Source organism: Ostrea edulis, chromosome 6, assembly GCF_947568905.1.
Source record: "Ostrea edulis chromosome 6, xbOstEdul1.1, whole genome shotgun sequence".
NCBI lineage: Eukaryota > Metazoa > Mollusca > Bivalvia > Ostreida > Ostreidae > Ostrea > Ostrea edulis.
Window position 1 is genome coordinate 54,049,592 of NC_079169.1, and position 19,683 is coordinate 54,069,274.

At 37.1% G+C, this 19,683-nt stretch overlaps 1 protein-coding gene across 1 annotated transcript in view; it reads right to left on the reverse strand.

The window, feature by feature from the left end:
* The window catches only part of LOC125648016 (carbohydrate sulfotransferase 15-like), a 35,271-nt gene that overhangs the window by 2,230 nt on the left and 13,358 nt on the right, over positions 1-19,683 (reverse strand). The window contains exons 2-7 of the mRNA XM_048874903.2: positions 19,479-19,638; positions 19,096-19,324; positions 14,708-14,731; positions 11,647-11,760; positions 11,377-11,536; positions 510-663 (exon numbers count right to left, since the gene is read on the reverse strand). Of these exons, the coding sequence (XP_048730860.1) occupies positions 510-663; positions 11,377-11,536; positions 11,647-11,760; positions 14,708-14,731; positions 19,096-19,324; positions 19,479-19,638 (841 nt within the window). The remainder of the gene's footprint in view (positions 1-509; positions 664-11,376; positions 11,537-11,646; positions 11,761-14,707; positions 14,732-19,095; positions 19,325-19,478; positions 19,639-19,683) is intronic.

Consider the following 19,683-nt stretch of genomic DNA (forward strand, 5'->3'; position numbering starts at 1 on the left):
GGTATTGACTAAGTAAACATTGTGTGTATAACTTAACTTCTATATCTAATTTATATTGCACCTGTATATTACTACTGTCTGTGAATAAAAAGTCAGGACCATAATGTGAACTAGTTTTGTTAATTAATTGTGCTAGTATCCTGTATAAATAAAGGATATTATTATCATTATTATTCCTTTCCCTAGAAGTTACAGCTCTCACTTTATAACCAATATACCTGGATTCAATTCCCAATCCCTATTAAGTCGTGTAACACAAGTAGTGACTGGAATTCGTTCGCCATGCGACCAGTATTAGAAGTGAAGACCGCAGGTCTTTCGGATATGACCTTAAAAACGGAGGACCCGTGCCACGGCAGACGTTGGCACGTTAAAGAACCCACACTGCTACAGCCGCAAGAGTCCTGTATAGATCAATATTTATGTCATTTCACCTAAACCTGGCGATTTCTCTGCCTGAGTAAAGAGATTCGAACGGGACATAAAACCCCAGACAAACAAATTCTTACCGGCATATCCCGCAGTAGTAGCCTGTTGTATAAGCAGGAACGAAGGGTGTGCGTTCTCTGACATCGATCTAGATATCGAATGGACGCTAACGAATCAACGTGAAAGTCTTCCGGTGAGGACCCGAAACCCAAGTGGTAGTATTGGCTGTATAATCTGAAAAGGGACACAACCCAGACAGTAGTAGTGACTGTATAATCTGTAAAGGGACATAACCCAGACAGTAGTAGTGACTGTATAATCTGTAAAGGGACATAACCCAGACAGTAGTAGTGACTGTATAATCTGTAAAGGGACATAACCCAGACAGTAGTAGTGACTGTATAATCTGTAAAGGGACATAACCCAGACAGTAAAAGTGACTGTATATTCTGTAAAGGGACGCATTCTCTCACCAGAGGGCGCGTTACGCAAAGCTTCACATACACCTTCGTCAACGCTGGAATCACGTGACAATATAATCACATGATATAAACAATCATTCCCGGTTTCCTTTCCCTTTAAAAGTTCTGCCAACAGGTGATACATCAGGCTCTTTTCATAGCCCACTGGCACTTTAGTAAGTACATATTTACCATTTAGCTGTTTGTCTCTTATTCTACAAGTTTTATCGTATTTTTACAGCCTTTCTTACTTTTGATTCCATGTTTATATTTAAATCTCCATCACGTGAATGTCCTACATTTATAAGCATATTACGAAATAGTTCCAAATTTAGGATCAGAAAACGGCGATTTTAAACAATTTACAGTAAGCATCAATTTAATTGCACCAAAAACATTTCATAATATGACTAGATATTTAGTCCAAAACATAAATGTTGGATATTAGAAACTTTTACAAGATTTCTGTAAAAAGCCGTTGACAGAGGTGTAGTGCGAGGAGTGCACGGAACTCTGGGTAGAGAATGTAAAGGGACGTAACCCAGACAGTAAAAGTGACTGTATAATCTGTATAGGGACACAACCCAGACAGTAAAAGTAACTGCATAATCTGTATAGGGACACAACCCAGACAGTAGAAGTGACTGTATAATCTGTAAAGGGACACAACCCAGACAGTAAAAGTGACTGTATAATCTGTAAAGGGACATAACCATGACAGTAGTAGTGACTGTATAATCTGTAAAGGGACATAACCCACACAGTAGAAGTGACTGTATAATCTGTAAAGGGACATAACCCTGACAGTAGTAGTGACTGTATAATCTGTAAAGGGACATAACCCAGACAGTAGTAGTGACTGTATAATCTGTAAAGGGACATAACCCAGACAGTAGTAGTGACTGTATAATCTGTAAAGGGACATAACCCACACAGTAGTAGTGACTGTATAATCTGTAAAGGGACATAACCCAGACAGTAGTAGTAGCTGTCAACATGGAATAGAGTAAATAGCAGCTGTGGTTGTATAATGCAGAAGTGAGAAGAAACTCAGGGACGAGATCAAAAGTTCAATGTTGGATAAAAAATTCTATTCACATAATTTTCATAAATACCCCCTACCCCTCAAAACTTATAATGATGAATGTTGAGCCAAATCGATTGTCATGCAATAACACAAAAGCACAAAATAACACTCTATATACGTTTTCTAATGTGTATTAACATGTTTTTAAAAGTCACTGTAAATGTTCATTAATATGTTATAAAATTAATGTTATTTCTAAACATCCAATGAGTCACTTTAAATAGTAATTATTCGTGTACAGTGTACATGTATTATAATAAAATCCTTGTTGGATGACCGTCACTTGCGGGAGTTTTTAATACAAATCCACACTTTTTGAATCAAGATTTTTATCAGACACTTCAAATCTAACCCCTAAACGGAGCGGTGGTTATACCATTTGTTAAGGGACGAAACTCAAATGGAAGTAGTGGTTGACTGATTTTGACAGTAAAAAACTAGGGGTGTGTTTGTGTGGAGGTAACAGTTATAACATAGGAAGTAACAGAGGTAACTGTCCGATAACACAAAATAGTCGTACACAGAGTGATGGTAAAATCTACAGAGGCACTCAAACCAAACACAAAATAGTCGTACACAGAGTGATGGTAACATCTACAGAGGCACTCAAACCAAACACAAAATAGCCGTACACAGAGTGATGGTAACATCTACAGAGGCACTCAAACCAAACACAAAATAGTCGTACACAGAGTGATGGTAACATCTACAGAGGCACTCAAACCAAACACAAAATAGTCGTACACAGAGTGATGGTAACATCTACAGAGGCACTCAAACCAAACACAAAATAGCCGTACACAGAGTGATGGTAACATCTACAGAGGCACTCAAACCAAACACAAAATAGCCGTACACAGAGTGATGGTAACATCTACAGAGGCACTCAAACCAAACACAAAATAGTCGTACACAGAGTGATGGTAACATCTACAGAGGCACTCAAACCAAACACAAAATAGTCGTACACAAAGTGATGGTAACATCTATAGAGGCACTAAAACCAAACACAAAATAGCCGTACACAGAGTGATGGTAACATCTATAGAGGCACTCAAACCAAACACAAAATAGTCGTACACAAAGTGATGGTGACATCTATAGAGGCACTAAAACCAAACACAAAATAGCCGTACACAGAGTGATGGTAACATCTATAGAGGCACTCAAACCAAACACAAAATAGCCGTACACAGAGTGATGGTAACATCTACAGAGGCACTCAAACCAAACACAAAATAGCCGTACACAGAGTGATGGTAACATCTACAGAGGCACTAAAACCAAACACAAAATAGCCGTACACAGAGTGATGGTAACATCTACAGAGGCACTAAAACCAAACACAAAATAGTCGTACACAGAGTGATGGTAACATCTATAGAGGCACTCAAACCAAACACAAAATAGTCGTAAACAGAGTGATGGTAACATCTACAGAGGCACTCAAACCAAACACAAAATAGTCGTACACAGAGTGATGGTAACATCTACAGAGGCACTCAAACCAAACACAAAATAGCCGTACACAGAGTGATGGTAACATCTACAGAGGCACTCAAACCAAACACAAAATAGTCGTACACAGAGTGATGGTAACATCTACAGAGGCACTAAAACGAAACACAAAATAGTCGTACACAGAGTGATGGTAACATCTATAGAGGCACTAAAACCAAACACAAAATAGTCGTACACAGAGTGATGGTAACATCTACAGAGGCACTAAAACCAAACACAAAATAGTCGTACACAGAGTGATGGTAACATCTATAGAGGCACTAAAACCAAACACAAAATAGTCGTACACAAAGTGATGGTAACATCTACAGAGGCACTAAAACCAAACACAAAATAGTCGTACACAGAGTGATGGTAAAATCGACAGAGGCACTAAAACCAAACACAAAATAGTCGTACACAGAGTGATTGTAAAATCTACAGAGGCACTAAAACCAAACACAAAATAGTCGTACACAGAGTGATTGTAAAATCTACAGAGGCACTAAAACCAAACACAAAATAGTCGTACACAGGATGATTGTAAAATCTACAGAGGCACTAAAACCAAACACAAAATAGTCGTACACAGGATGATTGTAAAATCTACAGAGGCACTAAAACCAAACACAAAATAGCCGTTCACAGAGTGATTGTAAAATCTACAGAGGCGCTAAAACCAAACACAAAATAGCCGTACACAGAGTGATTGTAAAATCTACAGAGGCACTAAAACCAAATACAAAATAGTCGTACACAGAGTTGTGGTAACAACTACAGAGCTCGAGGCACTAAAACCAAACACAAAATAGTCGTACACAGAGTGATGGTAACATCTACAGAGGCACTAAAACCAAACACAAAATAGTCGTACACAGAGTGATGGTAACATCTACAGGGGCACTAAAACCAAACACAAAACAGCCGTACACAGAGTGATGGTAACATCTACAGAGGCACTAAAACCAAACACAAAATACATGTAGCCGTACACAGAGTGATTGTAAAATCTACAGAGGCACTAAAACCAAACACAAAATAGTCGTACACAGAGTGATTGTAAAATCTACAGAGGCACTCAAATCAAACCCAAAATAGCCGTAGACAGAGTGATTGTAAAATCTACAGAGGCACTAAAACCAAATACAAAATAGGCGTACACAGAGTGATAGTAAAATCTACAGAGGCACTAAAACCAAATACAAAATAGTCGTACACAGAGTGATTGTAAAATCTACAGAGGCGCTAAAACCAAACCCAAAATAGCCGTAGACAGAGTGATTGTAACATTTACAGAGGCACTAAAACCAAACACAAAATAGTCGTACATAAAGTGATTGTAAAATATACAGAGGCACTAAAACCAAACCCAAAATATTCGTACAGAGAGTGATTGTAAAATCTACAGAGGCACTCAAACCAAACACAAAATAGTCGTACACAGGATGATTGTAAAATCTACAGAGACACTAAAACCAAACACAAAATAGTCATACACAGAGTGATGGTAACATCTATAGAGGCACTCAAACCAAACACAAAATAGTCGTACACAAAGTGATGGTGACATCTATAGAGGCACTAAAACCAAACACAAAATAGCCGTACACAGAGTGATGGTAACATCTATAGAGGCACTCAAACCAAACACAAAATAGCCGTACACAGAGTGATGGTAACATCTACAGAGGCACTCAAACCAAACACAAAATAGCCGTACACAGAGTGATGGTAACATCTACAGAGGCACTAAAACCAAACACAAAATAGCCGTACACAGAGTGATGGTAACATCTACAGAGGCACTAAAACCAAACACAAAATAGTCGTACACAGAGTGATGGTAACATCTATAGAGGCACTCAAACCAAACACAAAATAGTCGTAAACAGAGTGATGGTAACATCTACAGAGGCACTCAAACCAAACACAAAATAGTCGTACACAGAGTGATGGTAACATCTACAGAGGCACTCAAACCAAACACAAAATAGCCGTACACAGAGTGATGGTAACATCTACAGAGGCACTCAAACCAAACACAAAATAGTCGTACACAGAGTGATGGTAACATCTACAGAGGCACTAAAACGAAACACAAAATAGTCGTACACAGAGTGATGGTAACATCTATAGAGGCACTAAAACCAAACACAAAATAGTCGTACACAGAGTGATGGTAACATCTACAGAGGCACTAAAACCAAACACAAAATAGTCGTACACAGAGTGATGGTAACATCTATAGAGGCACTAAAACCAAACACAAAATAGTCGTACACAAAGTGATGGTAACATCTACAGAGGCACTAAAACCAAACACAAAATAGTCGTACACAGAGTGATGGTAAAATCGACAGAGGCACTAAAACCAAACACAAAATAGTCGTACACAGAGTGATTGTAAAATCTACAGAGGCACTAAAACCAAACACAAAATAGTCGTACACAGAGTGATTGTAAAATCTACAGAGGCACTAAAACCAAACACAAAATAGTCGTACACAGGATGATTGTAAAATCTACAGAGGCACTAAAACCAAACACAAAATAGTCGTACACAGGATGATTGTAAAATCTACAGAGGCACTAAAACCAAACACAAAATAGCCGTTCACAGAGTGATTGTAAAATCTACAGAGGCGCTAAAACCAAACACAAAATAGCCGTACACAGAGTGATTGTAAAATCTACAGAGGCACTAAAACCAAATACAAAATAGTCGTACACAGAGTTGTGGTAACAACTACAGAGCTCGAGGCACTAAAACCAAACACAAAATAGTCGTACACAGAGTGATGGTAACATCTACAGAGGCACTAAAACCAAACACAAAATAGTCGTACACAGAGTGATGGTAACATCTACAGGGGCACTAAAACCAAACACAAAACAGCCGTACACAGAGTGATGGTAACATCTACAGAGGCACTAAAACCAAACACAAAATACATGTAGCCGTACACAGAGTGATTGTAAAATCTACAGAGGCACTAAAACCAAACACAAAATAGTCGTACACAGAGTGATTGTAAAATCTACAGAGGCACTCAAATCAAACCCAAAATAGCCGTAGACAGAGTGATTGTAAAATCTACAGAGGCACTAAAACCAAATACAAAATAGGCGTACACAGAGTGATAGTAAAATCTACAGAGGCACTAAAACCAAATACAAAATAGTCGTACACAGAGTGATTGTAAAATCTACAGAGGCGCTAAAACCAAACCCAAAATAGCCGTAGACAGAGTGATTGTAACATTTACAGAGGCACTAAAACCAAACACAAAATAGTCGTACATAAAGTGATTGTAAAATATACAGAGGCACTAAAACCAAACCCAAAATATTCGTACAGAGAGTGATTGTAAAATCTACAGAGGCACTCAAACCAAACACAAAATAGTCGTACACAGGATGATTGTAAAATCTACAGAGACACTAAAACCAAACACAAAATAGTCATACACAGAGTGATTGTAAAATCTACAGAGGCACTAAAACCAAACACAAAATAGTCGTACACAGAGTGATTGTAAAATCTACAGAGGTACTAAAACCAAACACGAAATAGTCGTACACAGGATGATTGTAAAATATATAGAGGCACTAAAACCAAATACAAAATAGGCGTACACAGAGTGATTGTAAAATCTACAGAGGCACTAAAACCAAATACAAAATAGTCGTACACAGAGTGATTGTAAAATCTACAGAGGCGCTAAAACCAAACCCAAAATAGCCGTAGACAGAGTGATTGTAACATTTACAGAGGCACTAAAACCAAACACAAAATAGTCGTACATAAAGTGATTGTAAAATATACAGAGGCACTAAAACCAAACACAAAATAGTCGTACAGAGAGTGATTGTAAAATCTACAGAGGCACTCAAACCAAACACAAAATAGCCGTACACAGGATGATTGTAAAATATATAGAGGCACTAAAACCAAATACAAAATAGTCGTACACAGAGTGATTGTAAAATCTACAGAGGCGCTGAAACCAAACCCAAAATAGCCGTACACAGAGTGATTGTAAAATCTACAGAGGCACTAAAACCAAACACAAAATAGCCGTACACAGAATGATTGTAAAATCTAGAGAGGCACTAAAACCAAATACACCAATAGCCGTACACAGAGTGATTGTAAAATCTACAGAGGCGCTAAAACCAAACACAAAACAGCCGTACACAGAGTGATTGTAAAATCTACAGAGGCGCTAAAACCAAACACAAAATAGTCGTACACAGAGTGATTGTAAAATCTACAGAGGCACTAAAACGAAACACAAAATAGTCGTACACAGAGTGATTGTAAAATCTACAGAGGCATTAAAACGAAACACAAAACAGCCGTACACAGAGTGATTGTAAAATCTACAGAGGCACTAAAACCAAACACAAAATAGTCGTACACAGAGTGATGGTAACATGTACAGAGGCACTAAAACCAAACACAAAATAGTCGTACACAGAGTGATTGTAAAATCTACAGAGGCACTCAAACCAAACACAAAACAGCCGTACGCAGAGTGATTGTAAAATCTACAGAGGCACTAAAACCAAATACAAAACAGCCGTACACAGAGTGATTGTAAAATCTACAGAGGCACTAAAACGAAACACAAAACAGCCGTACACAGAGTGATTGTAAAATCTACAGAGGCACTAAAAACAAAGCCGTAGTCATGGATGATAGTAAACCAAATATTTGTCATGACTGTCTATTCTAGAGAGAAAATTACACAAAGCAGTAATCATGGGTAAATATTCCGAGACGAGAGGATATACAAACGGTACGGAAGGAAATGGATGATAACAAGGCTTCTCCTTGGGTGACGACTCGCCATGGTTAGAGCTTGTTAGAAGGAAGGTGTTAAATCTAGTCAGAGTCTTGAAATGTGTATGCGTTAGGGAAACTAACTATAACACGACATTAAAGAACAAAACATTAATTATCAACTGTTCATCTAAAGAAAACACAGAATTACAGTTGAACTTCGGTTTCTCGTACATCGATATCGAGAAAACCATGGATATGTCGAAGTGGGTTGGAAGTCCCAACTATATTAATTTTTCTTTATGCATTTTAACCTCAGTATTTCGAGCTCTCTGGTATCTCGAAGTTTTCCCCTCGGTCCCATCAAGTTCGAGATAACGATGTTTGATTGTACTTTTTCAGATGTCAGAAAACGTAATCAATCTTCCACACTAATTAAAGGGCCTCCGTGGCCAGAGCATCGCGCTCAAAATCACACGGTCTCTCATCTCTGTCCGCGTGAGTTCGAATCCCGCTCGCGCTGGTAAGTGAGAAAGTTTCCCAGTTTATTTTCGGAAGGTCGGTGGTCTCTTCCCAGGTACATTGTATCTGGGTTCTCTCTTCCACCGATAAAAAATGTTGAGTGTGGCGGAAAACATCATTCAATCATTCCACACTAATTATCTAAATACGTCGGGAATCCACCTTCTATAGATATCTAAATATGACGTCAAACTTCTCCACATTAGTTACCACAGGCACTTGTTTCTGTAAATGACTTATGACCTCTGTATATTAATAATAACACAAGGTACCTAGCTTCAAATGACACCTAATGGCGTCCCCTGATAATGTCGGCCTGTTGAGCTTCCAGGGAATATGCGATGCAAATGTATTTACCATCGTTGTATTGTACAATCATTCAACTTAAAAACCATATATGACATGACTGCATTCATTGCCTCTTATCGCCGAAAACAGCAACAAAACATGGTTCTACAGCTCGATTTTCCGTTTTATACCAGGAAGTGCTATGTACTGATACCACGCAGAATACGTGGGATTTTGACTGGCTAGCACGCTCTTCTAAAAGTACGTTTGGAATTATTTATAGAAAGATAGAGCGTCAGAGATGAATTAAAAATAACAGGCAAAAAGGGTGGTTTTAATGGTGACCATTAACCACAATTGGTCTTATTTTATATAATTTAGTTACTAACATTAGGGGGGAAATGCTACAAAAAAAAAGGGGACTCGATCCATCCCCCATATTTTTTCCACAGATATACCCCCCCCCCCTATTGATTTTTTTTTTGCGATGACAATTCCTCCAAATTGTGTGGATTCCTTGTCTGTCTCATCCCACTTTCGATTGATGTAGTCGTTTCACGCTTTTCACAAGCTTTAGAGATTGGCCTTCTACTGGACTGGTATAATAAAATATACTTATTATAAACAGTATAAGGCAAGTATAAGGCTTACAAAAAGCATGTTCACGATTACATAAATCGAAATTAGGATGGAATAGACGGGGAGTTCACACATTTCAGAGAAATAATCGCTGCCCAAAACAATCAGAAAGGGGAGTGGAGGGGGGGGGGGTAGTGGTGTCCATACTTCAGATGCCTGTGTTTTATTTCCATATCGGCACAGATCCGTAAAATTAGGGATGCGGGGGAGGGGGTTCGCCGGAGAAGTTGGAAGTTGCACATGGCTTGTTTAAATTTCCTGACAGGCAATGATAAAAATACAATAGTCATGATAAAGATCTTCAGAACCCTAATTAGTGTGTGCAGGGGGGGTTGTTATAGTGTTCGTCATTGCTGTCTCAATTTTTTTCCTCAGGCTGGGAGGGGGGATCGTTCTTTGCTCCAGGGCTTCAATTTATAACTTTCAAGCTTACATGCATTAATATCTTCTCATTTACTACTACATAGTACTATAAAAAATAGTGGAGGGGCCATTCTCGCAATATATCTTCATTTGCATGCATGAAAATAACAGTTAATGTTCATTGTCAATTAAAAGGGTTGGCCAGTCCCCTCCGAAAAACATTGATATGTGCCTGCAGCGTTCCTGGTACTTATGGTGGGTTTCATAAAACTTCAATGTAACAACAGGTACTTGTGCCATCAATACATACCACAAAGTCAATAACATATCAGGCGAAAAAACTTTCCTTACTCTATTTTGCATACTTCCAAATAATCTTTTATCTGTATTTTCTCTGACTTTCCAAACAGGTGCTTGGGTCATAATATATGAATACACATCTAACCTTATACATATGTAAATAATCAACATTTACATATGTATAAAGTTAGATGTGTATTCATATAATATGACCCAAGCACCTGTGACTTTCCATAGATCTGCATGAAACATACAATTGGCAGAAATATCTCTCATACGGTACTAGTTAACGAAGTTGTATTTACAGTAAGTCATAATTTCATTATTATCTTCATCAGAAATTATTCCGACACGAAAATATTTTTAAATCTCCACTCGGGAAGTCTTAGCTTCTATCTTCTGACGACATGTAAAATCCCGAAACGTACGAACAGCTTTGTTGTTGTTGGTTTTTTTTTGAGTAACTAAAAATAGCGTACAGCGTCTTCAATAACAAAGCCATATTTTCAAGATTTTTTGGTAATAAACATCGTATTAATTTATTGTGATAATAAAACAATGAGACTTTATTTTTCAACACAACGAATATACAATTTTCATTCTGTGCGGTATTAGTACATAGCTGGTATAAAATGGAAAATCGAGCTGTAGACCCATGTTTTGTTGCAGTTTTCGGCGATAAGAGGCAGTGAATGCAGTCATGTCATATATGGTTTTTAAGTTGGATGATTGTACAATACAACGGTAGTAAATACATTTGTATCGCATATTCCCTGGAAGCTCAAAAGGCCGACATTCTCAGGGGGCGCCATTCGGTGTCATTTGAAGCTAGGTACCTTGTGTTATTATTAATATACAGAGGTCATAAGTCATTTACAGAAACAAGTGTCTGTGTTAGTTACTCATCGATACTGATTCTCATCACTATTTATCTAAATATGGCATAAAGCTTCTTGACTATAGTTATATTCTAATACACCATTACATTTTAAACCTTTCACCTTTCTACTGGGTCCCGCAGCAGGAGGATGAGTTTGATGTTGGGTTGAACATGGTGTACCAGATTTGCTGTGGTGTATGTAGGCTCGGACGCGTCCTTGTCGTTTTGGGGGATATGTCGCCACAAGCTGTTGTCCCAAAAGTCCATGGGGTCAGCGTGACCTAAAGGTTAAAGGTCACTTTTCACAACGGGAGAAATGAATATGACTCACACTTAAAGAGTTATGATCGTAAATTGCGTCTTGATTATTTCTCCGTTTACGTAATCTTACCTGTGACAATGTCAGAATATTGTGAGCCATTTGGGGATACTTTCATCTCCAATATTTTTGGAATTTGAAAGAAATCTATAAAGTGATCCAAAGTTCGGACCCTCATCGGATAATCTGTAATCAAATTCGGAACGACATTTATCTTCCATTAAAAGTCAACACCTAAGTTTTCTATTTGTAAATAAGACGAATGCACATTCAACAGGTTAATAAATGAATTGTCATCTAAGTAGCTGTCCATGTAAGAATCGTGAGATTTATTGACTGATTAATTACTATATATAGTATTACGAATTTCATAATGTGCACTCGTAGTAAAATTTGTAAACTCCTCTATGTTTAACCAACTACTTATAGTATTGCTAATATCACATGATTCTTTGGTAGACTGTTTAGTAACTGTAACGTTTATTTTGATTGGATTATTGCTCACGAATCTGATTGTCATCAATGACGTCATAAAAATCAATCTAGTATTCCTTGTTTGTTTTGTTTTTTTAATTTATATGTTTTCAATCTTATTAATTTAGTGCATTATGGCGTCGAGTTAACAATTTATATAATGACACATGTTCGAAGTCTTAATACGCAAGTTCCGAGATATCAGCTCTTCTGTGATGGAGGTACGTTCAGTATTCTGTTGAACGCTTGGGTGGGTACAAGCAATCTCTCACCAGAGGGCGTTACGCTAAGCTCCAAAAAAGAAAAAAGAAAAGTGAAGCTTGCGTAGCGCACCCTCTGGTGAGAGAATGTAGGTACAAGATGTATACATATATTATAGACAAACTGTGTAAATAAGAATAAAAGTTCTGAAAGCGTAAATTCTGTTTATATCAGTCATTGGCATACATTAAATTGACCATATGAAGAATAATATATATACGGTGTGACCGTTGGACCGAGCGAAGCATTATGATATGGTCATTGGCGTGTCCCAAGTGATAGTCATAATTCTGTTCAGTACGGTAAATTACAATTCATTTAAAAATATGTATCATTTATGAAATTCCCCTGGCGCTAAACGCCCAGTATCAAAGGGGGATATATATGAGAATAATTACAGGATCCGCCTATTCCTTTAACGCAGAGAATATAGCACTGGTCAGCCGACGTAAACTGTGCATAGTGACGTCTGATGTAGCCTCGACTTTTTTCTTCGTCTTTCAAACCAAACAATTATAAACAATAATTCATTTCAAAATATATATTATTTGTGCAATTTTCCTTGTACTAAACACCCAGCAACATCTAAATATTAAAGGGGGATATACGAGGATAACAGTTCTACAGAATCCGCCTATTCATTTGAAGCGGGGAATATAACGCCAGCCGACGTAAATCATGCATTGTGACGTCACATTTAGCCTCGACATTTTTCTCTTTCAAATCAAACAATTATAAACAACAATACACCCCGTTTGCAATTTAAAAGACAGTTAAAACAAAACAAAATCAACCAATGAATTCGAAGTGGTAAAAAGTAAGCGTAAATATATCGTATATTTTTATTTAAAGAAACGCATGAACTCGTTCATCTATTTAGTCGTATTACTGTGTTTTTATTTGATGATTGGCTAAAGACTGTAACAATAATAATCATACCATTCATTTTTAACAAAATGGGTGTTTGAATTACAAATTGCACGTCAGTCTTGTATTTTTGACATTCAAAATTAAAACACGAATAACTGTAGAAACAACTAATGAACAAAGCATAATGGCGGCACCCATATGGATCACAAAAGTTTCAGTGAACGTATATAGAGATTATCTGTATTCATTTGCAGATTTTCTTATTTCACGTACACGTGTTACCTTTAGAGCCTTGCTTCGCGGACGGGCCGAAGGCCCGTCCGAGCTTCCCTCGGTAATACTTGTTTGAATTAGGCCATTAAATTTGATAATTCATTTAATTTTTATTTCGTCTTCTGCACGATTGATACTTTATCAAAGAAAGATGGTGATTATCGATTTTTGTTTGAGTTATTTTATTATTAAATAATCATAAATCTACTAAGATTGTGTGTCCCAGCAGTTTGGGTGGTTGCATGATGTCTGATAATCATCCTTTAGGCAATATATGAAGGCAGCGATAAGTATTTGTACCTACCGCATGTGGACGAAAATATGTTTTGTATGGCACGCCAAATTCACAAAAATGAGCTAAACATAGTTTCACAGTTGATAAACTAGGTTTATCGACTGTAAACTATAGTTTACGGACCGTAAACTATAGTTAACGACGTTAATCTATATTTCACATTTGTAAACCATACATGTAGTTAACAGGTAATCTATGTTTCACAAGCGTAAACTATAATTAACAATGAAAACAATCATTAGCGATTGCAAAACATAGTTTATCTGATAAATACGGTTTCACGATTGTAAACTACGGTTTACAAGTCATAGTTTATCTGATAAATATAGTATCACAATTTGTGAAACTGGGATTAACAATTGTGAACTATAGTTAACGAATGTAAATTATAGTTTACAAATGTGAATCTGTATTTATCAGCAAAATCTACTGTTAATGTTTATTTAAAGACAGATAAACTTGGATTACCATTTGTAAACTATAGTTTACAACCGTTAAATATAGTTTTACGGATGAAAACTATAGTTAACGAATCTTTAACTATAGTTTACAGTCGATAAACCTAGTTTATCAACTGTGAAACTATGTTTAGCTCATTTTTGTGAATTTGGCGTGCCATAGTTTTGCGTCTCACTGTGCGTAAGAGTTCCACAAAGGGAAAGAATTATTGGACAACTCTGAAATTGCGTATTGCTTTGTATGTCTTTATCAATCAGAATGATAATTTGTTAATCATAATAAAATTGATTTTAAAGTTTCTATACCCGAAGATTTTACACAAATTTCACAATTTTTCAACCAAATTTCTGAGGTGTGACGAAACATATTTTTAGTGAATATATACAGATTTCATAACTAAGGTATAATGTGGAAAAATTTATGGATCGAACTTTGAGATGTAAAATGTGTGAAATTAGCGTGATTGAAATTCGCGCTTATCTTCACTAGAAAAGTTCTTACCTGATTTATTTCGATGTCGGTGATCTGAATATAAAAGAAGCCATTAACACAGAGTTAGATACATTGATTTACAAAAGGTTGTGTTGTTAGGAATTGTGATGAATTTTTAATTTTTCAACCCCTAACAAAAGAAAGAAGTAGGCAGAATGTTGCCTGTGGTGTACAGTGATCGTAATCTTATCCTGACAATGTGATATGGTAAGCTCTATCTACTATATCTGTACCCAATAACATAACCTTGACCTTACAGTGTTATATGTAAAACTTATACGGTACCAATTTTGATGCACCAGGTGCGCATTTCGACAAATAATGTCTGTTCAGTGATGCTCAACCGAAATGTGATGCGCAGTACATGTATACAGTGTACCTATAGGGAGACCTTGGCCTAACATTTTATATGATAAATACTATTATACCTATTGTGTGACCTTGATAATGGTGTATGGTAAATATTACAACATGTCAATCTATTGTGTGACCTTGGTAATGTTTCATGGTAAATACTACTATACCCATTGCGTGACCTTGATAATGGTGTATGTTGAATACTACTAATGCCTATCGTGTGACCTTGGTAAAGTTACAGGGTAAATACTACCATATCTATTGCGTGACCTTGATAATGGTGTATGGTGAATACTACTAATACCTACTGTGTGAGCTTGATAATGGTGTATGATGAATACTACTACATGTATACTTATTGTGTGACCTTCACAATGTTACATAATAAATACTACTAATACCTACTGTGTGAGCTTGATAATGGTTTATGGTAAAAACTACTACATGAATACCTATTGCGTGGCCTTGATAATGGTGTATGGTAAATACTACCACATCTGTTGCGTGACCTTGATGTTTTCATTGTAAATACTACTATATCTATTACGTGACCTTGATAATGTTGTATGGTAACTTCTATCATACCTATTGTGTGACCTTGATAATGTTACTCGGTAAATACTACTGTATGTGTGACCTTGATAATGTTGTATGGTAAATACTACTAATACATATTGTTTCATCTTGATAATCGTCTATGGTAAATACTACTAATACTTATTGAGTGACCTTGATAATGATGTATGGTAAATACTACTAATACCTATTGTTTGATCTTGGTAATGGTGTATGGTAAATACTACTAATACTTATTGTTGACCTTGATAATGGTGTATGGTAAATGCTACAATACCTATAATTGTGTGACCTGTCCCGTGGGAATCCGAGTTAAAATAGATCCTCAGTACCCCTTGCTTGTCGTAAGACGCGACTAAATGGGGTGGTCCTTCGGATGAGACTGAAAAACCGAGGTCCCGTATGACAGCAGGTGTGGCACGATAAAGATCCCTCCCGGCGCAATGGCTATAAACGCCGAGCATAGGCCTAAATTTTGCAGCCCTTCACCGGCAGTGGTGACGTCTCCATACGAGGGAAATATTCTCGATAGGGACGTTAAACAATATTCAACATCAGTACTGCGTGACCTTGATAATGATGTATGGTAAATACTACTAATCTCTATCGTGTGGCATTGATAATGGTGTATGGTAAATACTTCTAATCTCTATCGTGTGACATTGATAATGGTGTATGGTAAATACTACTATATATACTCGTATATTGCATGACCTTGATTATGTTGCAGAGTATACCTTACATCAACTATAGCTTAATCTTGACCTAATAATGTTGTATGGAAGACAACTTCAAATATAATTTATGACTGAACTTCATCAGGGTCGTGCTGTGGTCTACTTGTGCCATTCATTGGTCCTTATTAGTGAAAACAACAAACAGTGACCAATGCCATAATTCCCACAATGAATACAATCTAAGAGCAGGGCAAACACGGACCTCGGACATACAAAGGCGGGACCATATACCCCAGAGGTGCAAGCACCCCTGCTGACTGGCCGCGCCCACAGCGAGTGCCACATCCTGATCGAGTACTCTGTAGTCAAAATTAGCATCAAAGAAAGGCATTTGACCCAATGACAGGTTGTATTTGTAAATTTATTTGATCGTTATAACGACCAAACATAAATAAACACACGAAACAACTTTCATCCTTGCATTCACACAGTTGGGAAGAATAACACGAGTAGCATTTTGAAATAACAGCAATAAAATAATTTGAAAAATGAAGTTATTCAAAAAGACATTTCCATTTTGACCACCTTTTCATAAAGACATTTGTGTCAAAAAGACTTTTTTTTTTATGTGAATAGTGTTATTGTAAATATGCTAAAATATCATTAAACGTGAAAGGTAAACCTTTCCTAGAGAATGAAAATATACATCTCTTGACCAACATAGTAATAAGATCAATAATATTTTCATGTTCAGTCAATTGGCCAAATATTATTGTTTGTGAATCAAATTGCACTCTTTTCCCTGTCTTTTGTAGGCTAATATCCAAAAAAGACAGGCATGACAAAATTCTGGCTCAAATGGAAAGTAAACAAATAGATGTATGATAATGGTTTCTGGTTCTTCCGAACAGATGGAGCAAGCATTGTTATCTGAATTTTTTTATCTTATGCAGATAATTATGCGTACCTATAATTCGGTGTATTATTATACCCCCCGAACGAAGTTCAGGGGGGGGGGGGGGATATAGGAATCACTCTGTCGGTCTGTCCGTCCGTCTGTGCAGATTCGTGTCCGGGCCATAACTTCTTTGTTCTTTGACTTAGGCATACCATATTTGGCACACAGGTGGATCACCATGAGACGATGTATCGAGTACCTTCATGACCTTGACCCTTGACCTCAAGGTCAAAATTAAAGGTTTTTTTTTTTTTTTACAATGGATTCGTGTCCAGGCCATAACTTCTTTGTTCTTTGACATAGGCATACCATATTTGACACATATGTGTCACACCATGAGACGATGTGTCATGTACCTTCATGACCTTCATATGACCTTGACTTCAAGGTCAAAATTAAAGGTTTTTACAATGGATTCGTGTCAGGGCCATGACTTCTTTGTTCTTTGACATAGACATACCATATTTGACACATGAGTGTATCACCATGAGACGATGTGTCGGGTACCTTCATGGCCTCTATATGACCTTGAACTTTGACATCAAGGTGAAAATTGACTATAGGGCTTTGACATAGTCATACCATAAGACATGGGTGTATCACCATGAGACTATGTGTCATGTACATTCATGACCGTGACCTTTGATCTCAAGATCAAAATTATAGGTTTATGCCATGGATTTGTGTTCGGACTATACCTTTCATTTTCTTCTACAAAGGCATACCATATTTTTACACTCAGGAAAGAGGTAATTTATACCTATTAACAACATCCTTTGGGAGATTGGGGTAAGCGGGGGTATTCTTAGTGAGCATTGCTCACAGTACCTCTTGTTATGTATGTAAACCATATCAGGCCAGTGTCTTTAGTTGTAAACATAATATTTCTATGTACTTTTTTCAAATTAAACGTAGATGGTAGATCTAGGTCAAGTTCTCATTTTTATTCACATATTGGTCTATATTCTTCAGTGTTACTAAGATAGTCGTATATAGTTCTAGAACATCAATTTATTTGTCAGTCAGTAGCCTGCCTCGATTTTGAAAACAGAGCATACGCATAACACGCTCTTGGATACTTCTTTATTGACTATGATACATGCCCTGTATTTCGGCGATACCTTGCCACTTCATGGACTCCACATGTTTAGTGTACATACAGCAACCATGCTCTGGATTCTATCTGTGGACAATATATCTGTACCCTAACTGTGGACGCTATTTGTGTACCTTATTTATGTAATTTACCTGTGTACCCTTACCTATGTAATTAGTTGTGTACCCTACCTATGTAATTTACCTGTTTACCGTACCTATTAATTTACCTATGTACTCTACCTGTGTACCCTGCCTATGTACCGTACCTATGTAATTTACCTGTGTACCCTACCTATGTAATTTACCTGTGTACCCTACCTGTGTAATTTACCTGTGTATCCTACCCATGTAATTTACGTGTGTACCCTTACCTATGTTATTTACCTGTGTATCCTACCAATGTAATTTACCTGTTTACCCCACCTATGTAATTTACCTGTGTACCCTATACCTATGTAATTTACATGTGTACACTACCTATGTAATTTACCTGTGTATCTTACCTACGTAATTTACCTGTGTACCCTACCTATGTAATTTATCTGTGTACTCTACCTATGGAATTTACCTGTGTATCATATCTATGGAATTTACCTGTGTACCCTATACCTATGTAATTTACATGTGTACCCTACCTATGTAATTTACCTGTGTATCTTACCTATGTAATTTACCTGTGTACCCTACCTATGTAAGTGTATCCTACCTGTGAACCCTATTTTGTACCTTACCTGTGCCGTATCGATGCCAAGACCAGAACCATGTCTCTTTGGATAGCAGTCCTCTGTTTCCCATGATCTGGGGATGCTGTTTTAATCGATAGAATAAGTCTGTGGTGCCGGATTTACAAACACCAAAAATATAGAAGTACGGCAGACACCGGATTCTGTTGTACGTTGCGTTACCGTCAAATTCGTACCAACACGGATTCTTGAAGTTCGGCAGGAACCTCTTCCTCTTCTACAATCAGGAAAGAAAACTAAGGTCAATGTATAATGCGCCGATTTATAAACAAAACTGAGGTATACTGTATAACACGCTGATTTATAAAACTATTTTTCAAATTAAAAAAGTTGGATACAAATCAGAATCTGGAATATTGACGAGTACTAACGAGACAGAGAATATCCTCCGCTACATCAAATCTTCTTGGAAATCCACAATGATAATCTGGAACACTTGTGGGGTGGAAGAGATCGCTGATCCGTGAAGGGGTGAAGACATGTAAGACGATCAGAATACAAAGGACAAGACCAAGAAAAGATGATGGTTTCCTGTCAACGAAGTGAAACATGTCATTGCATACAGTACAAACGACT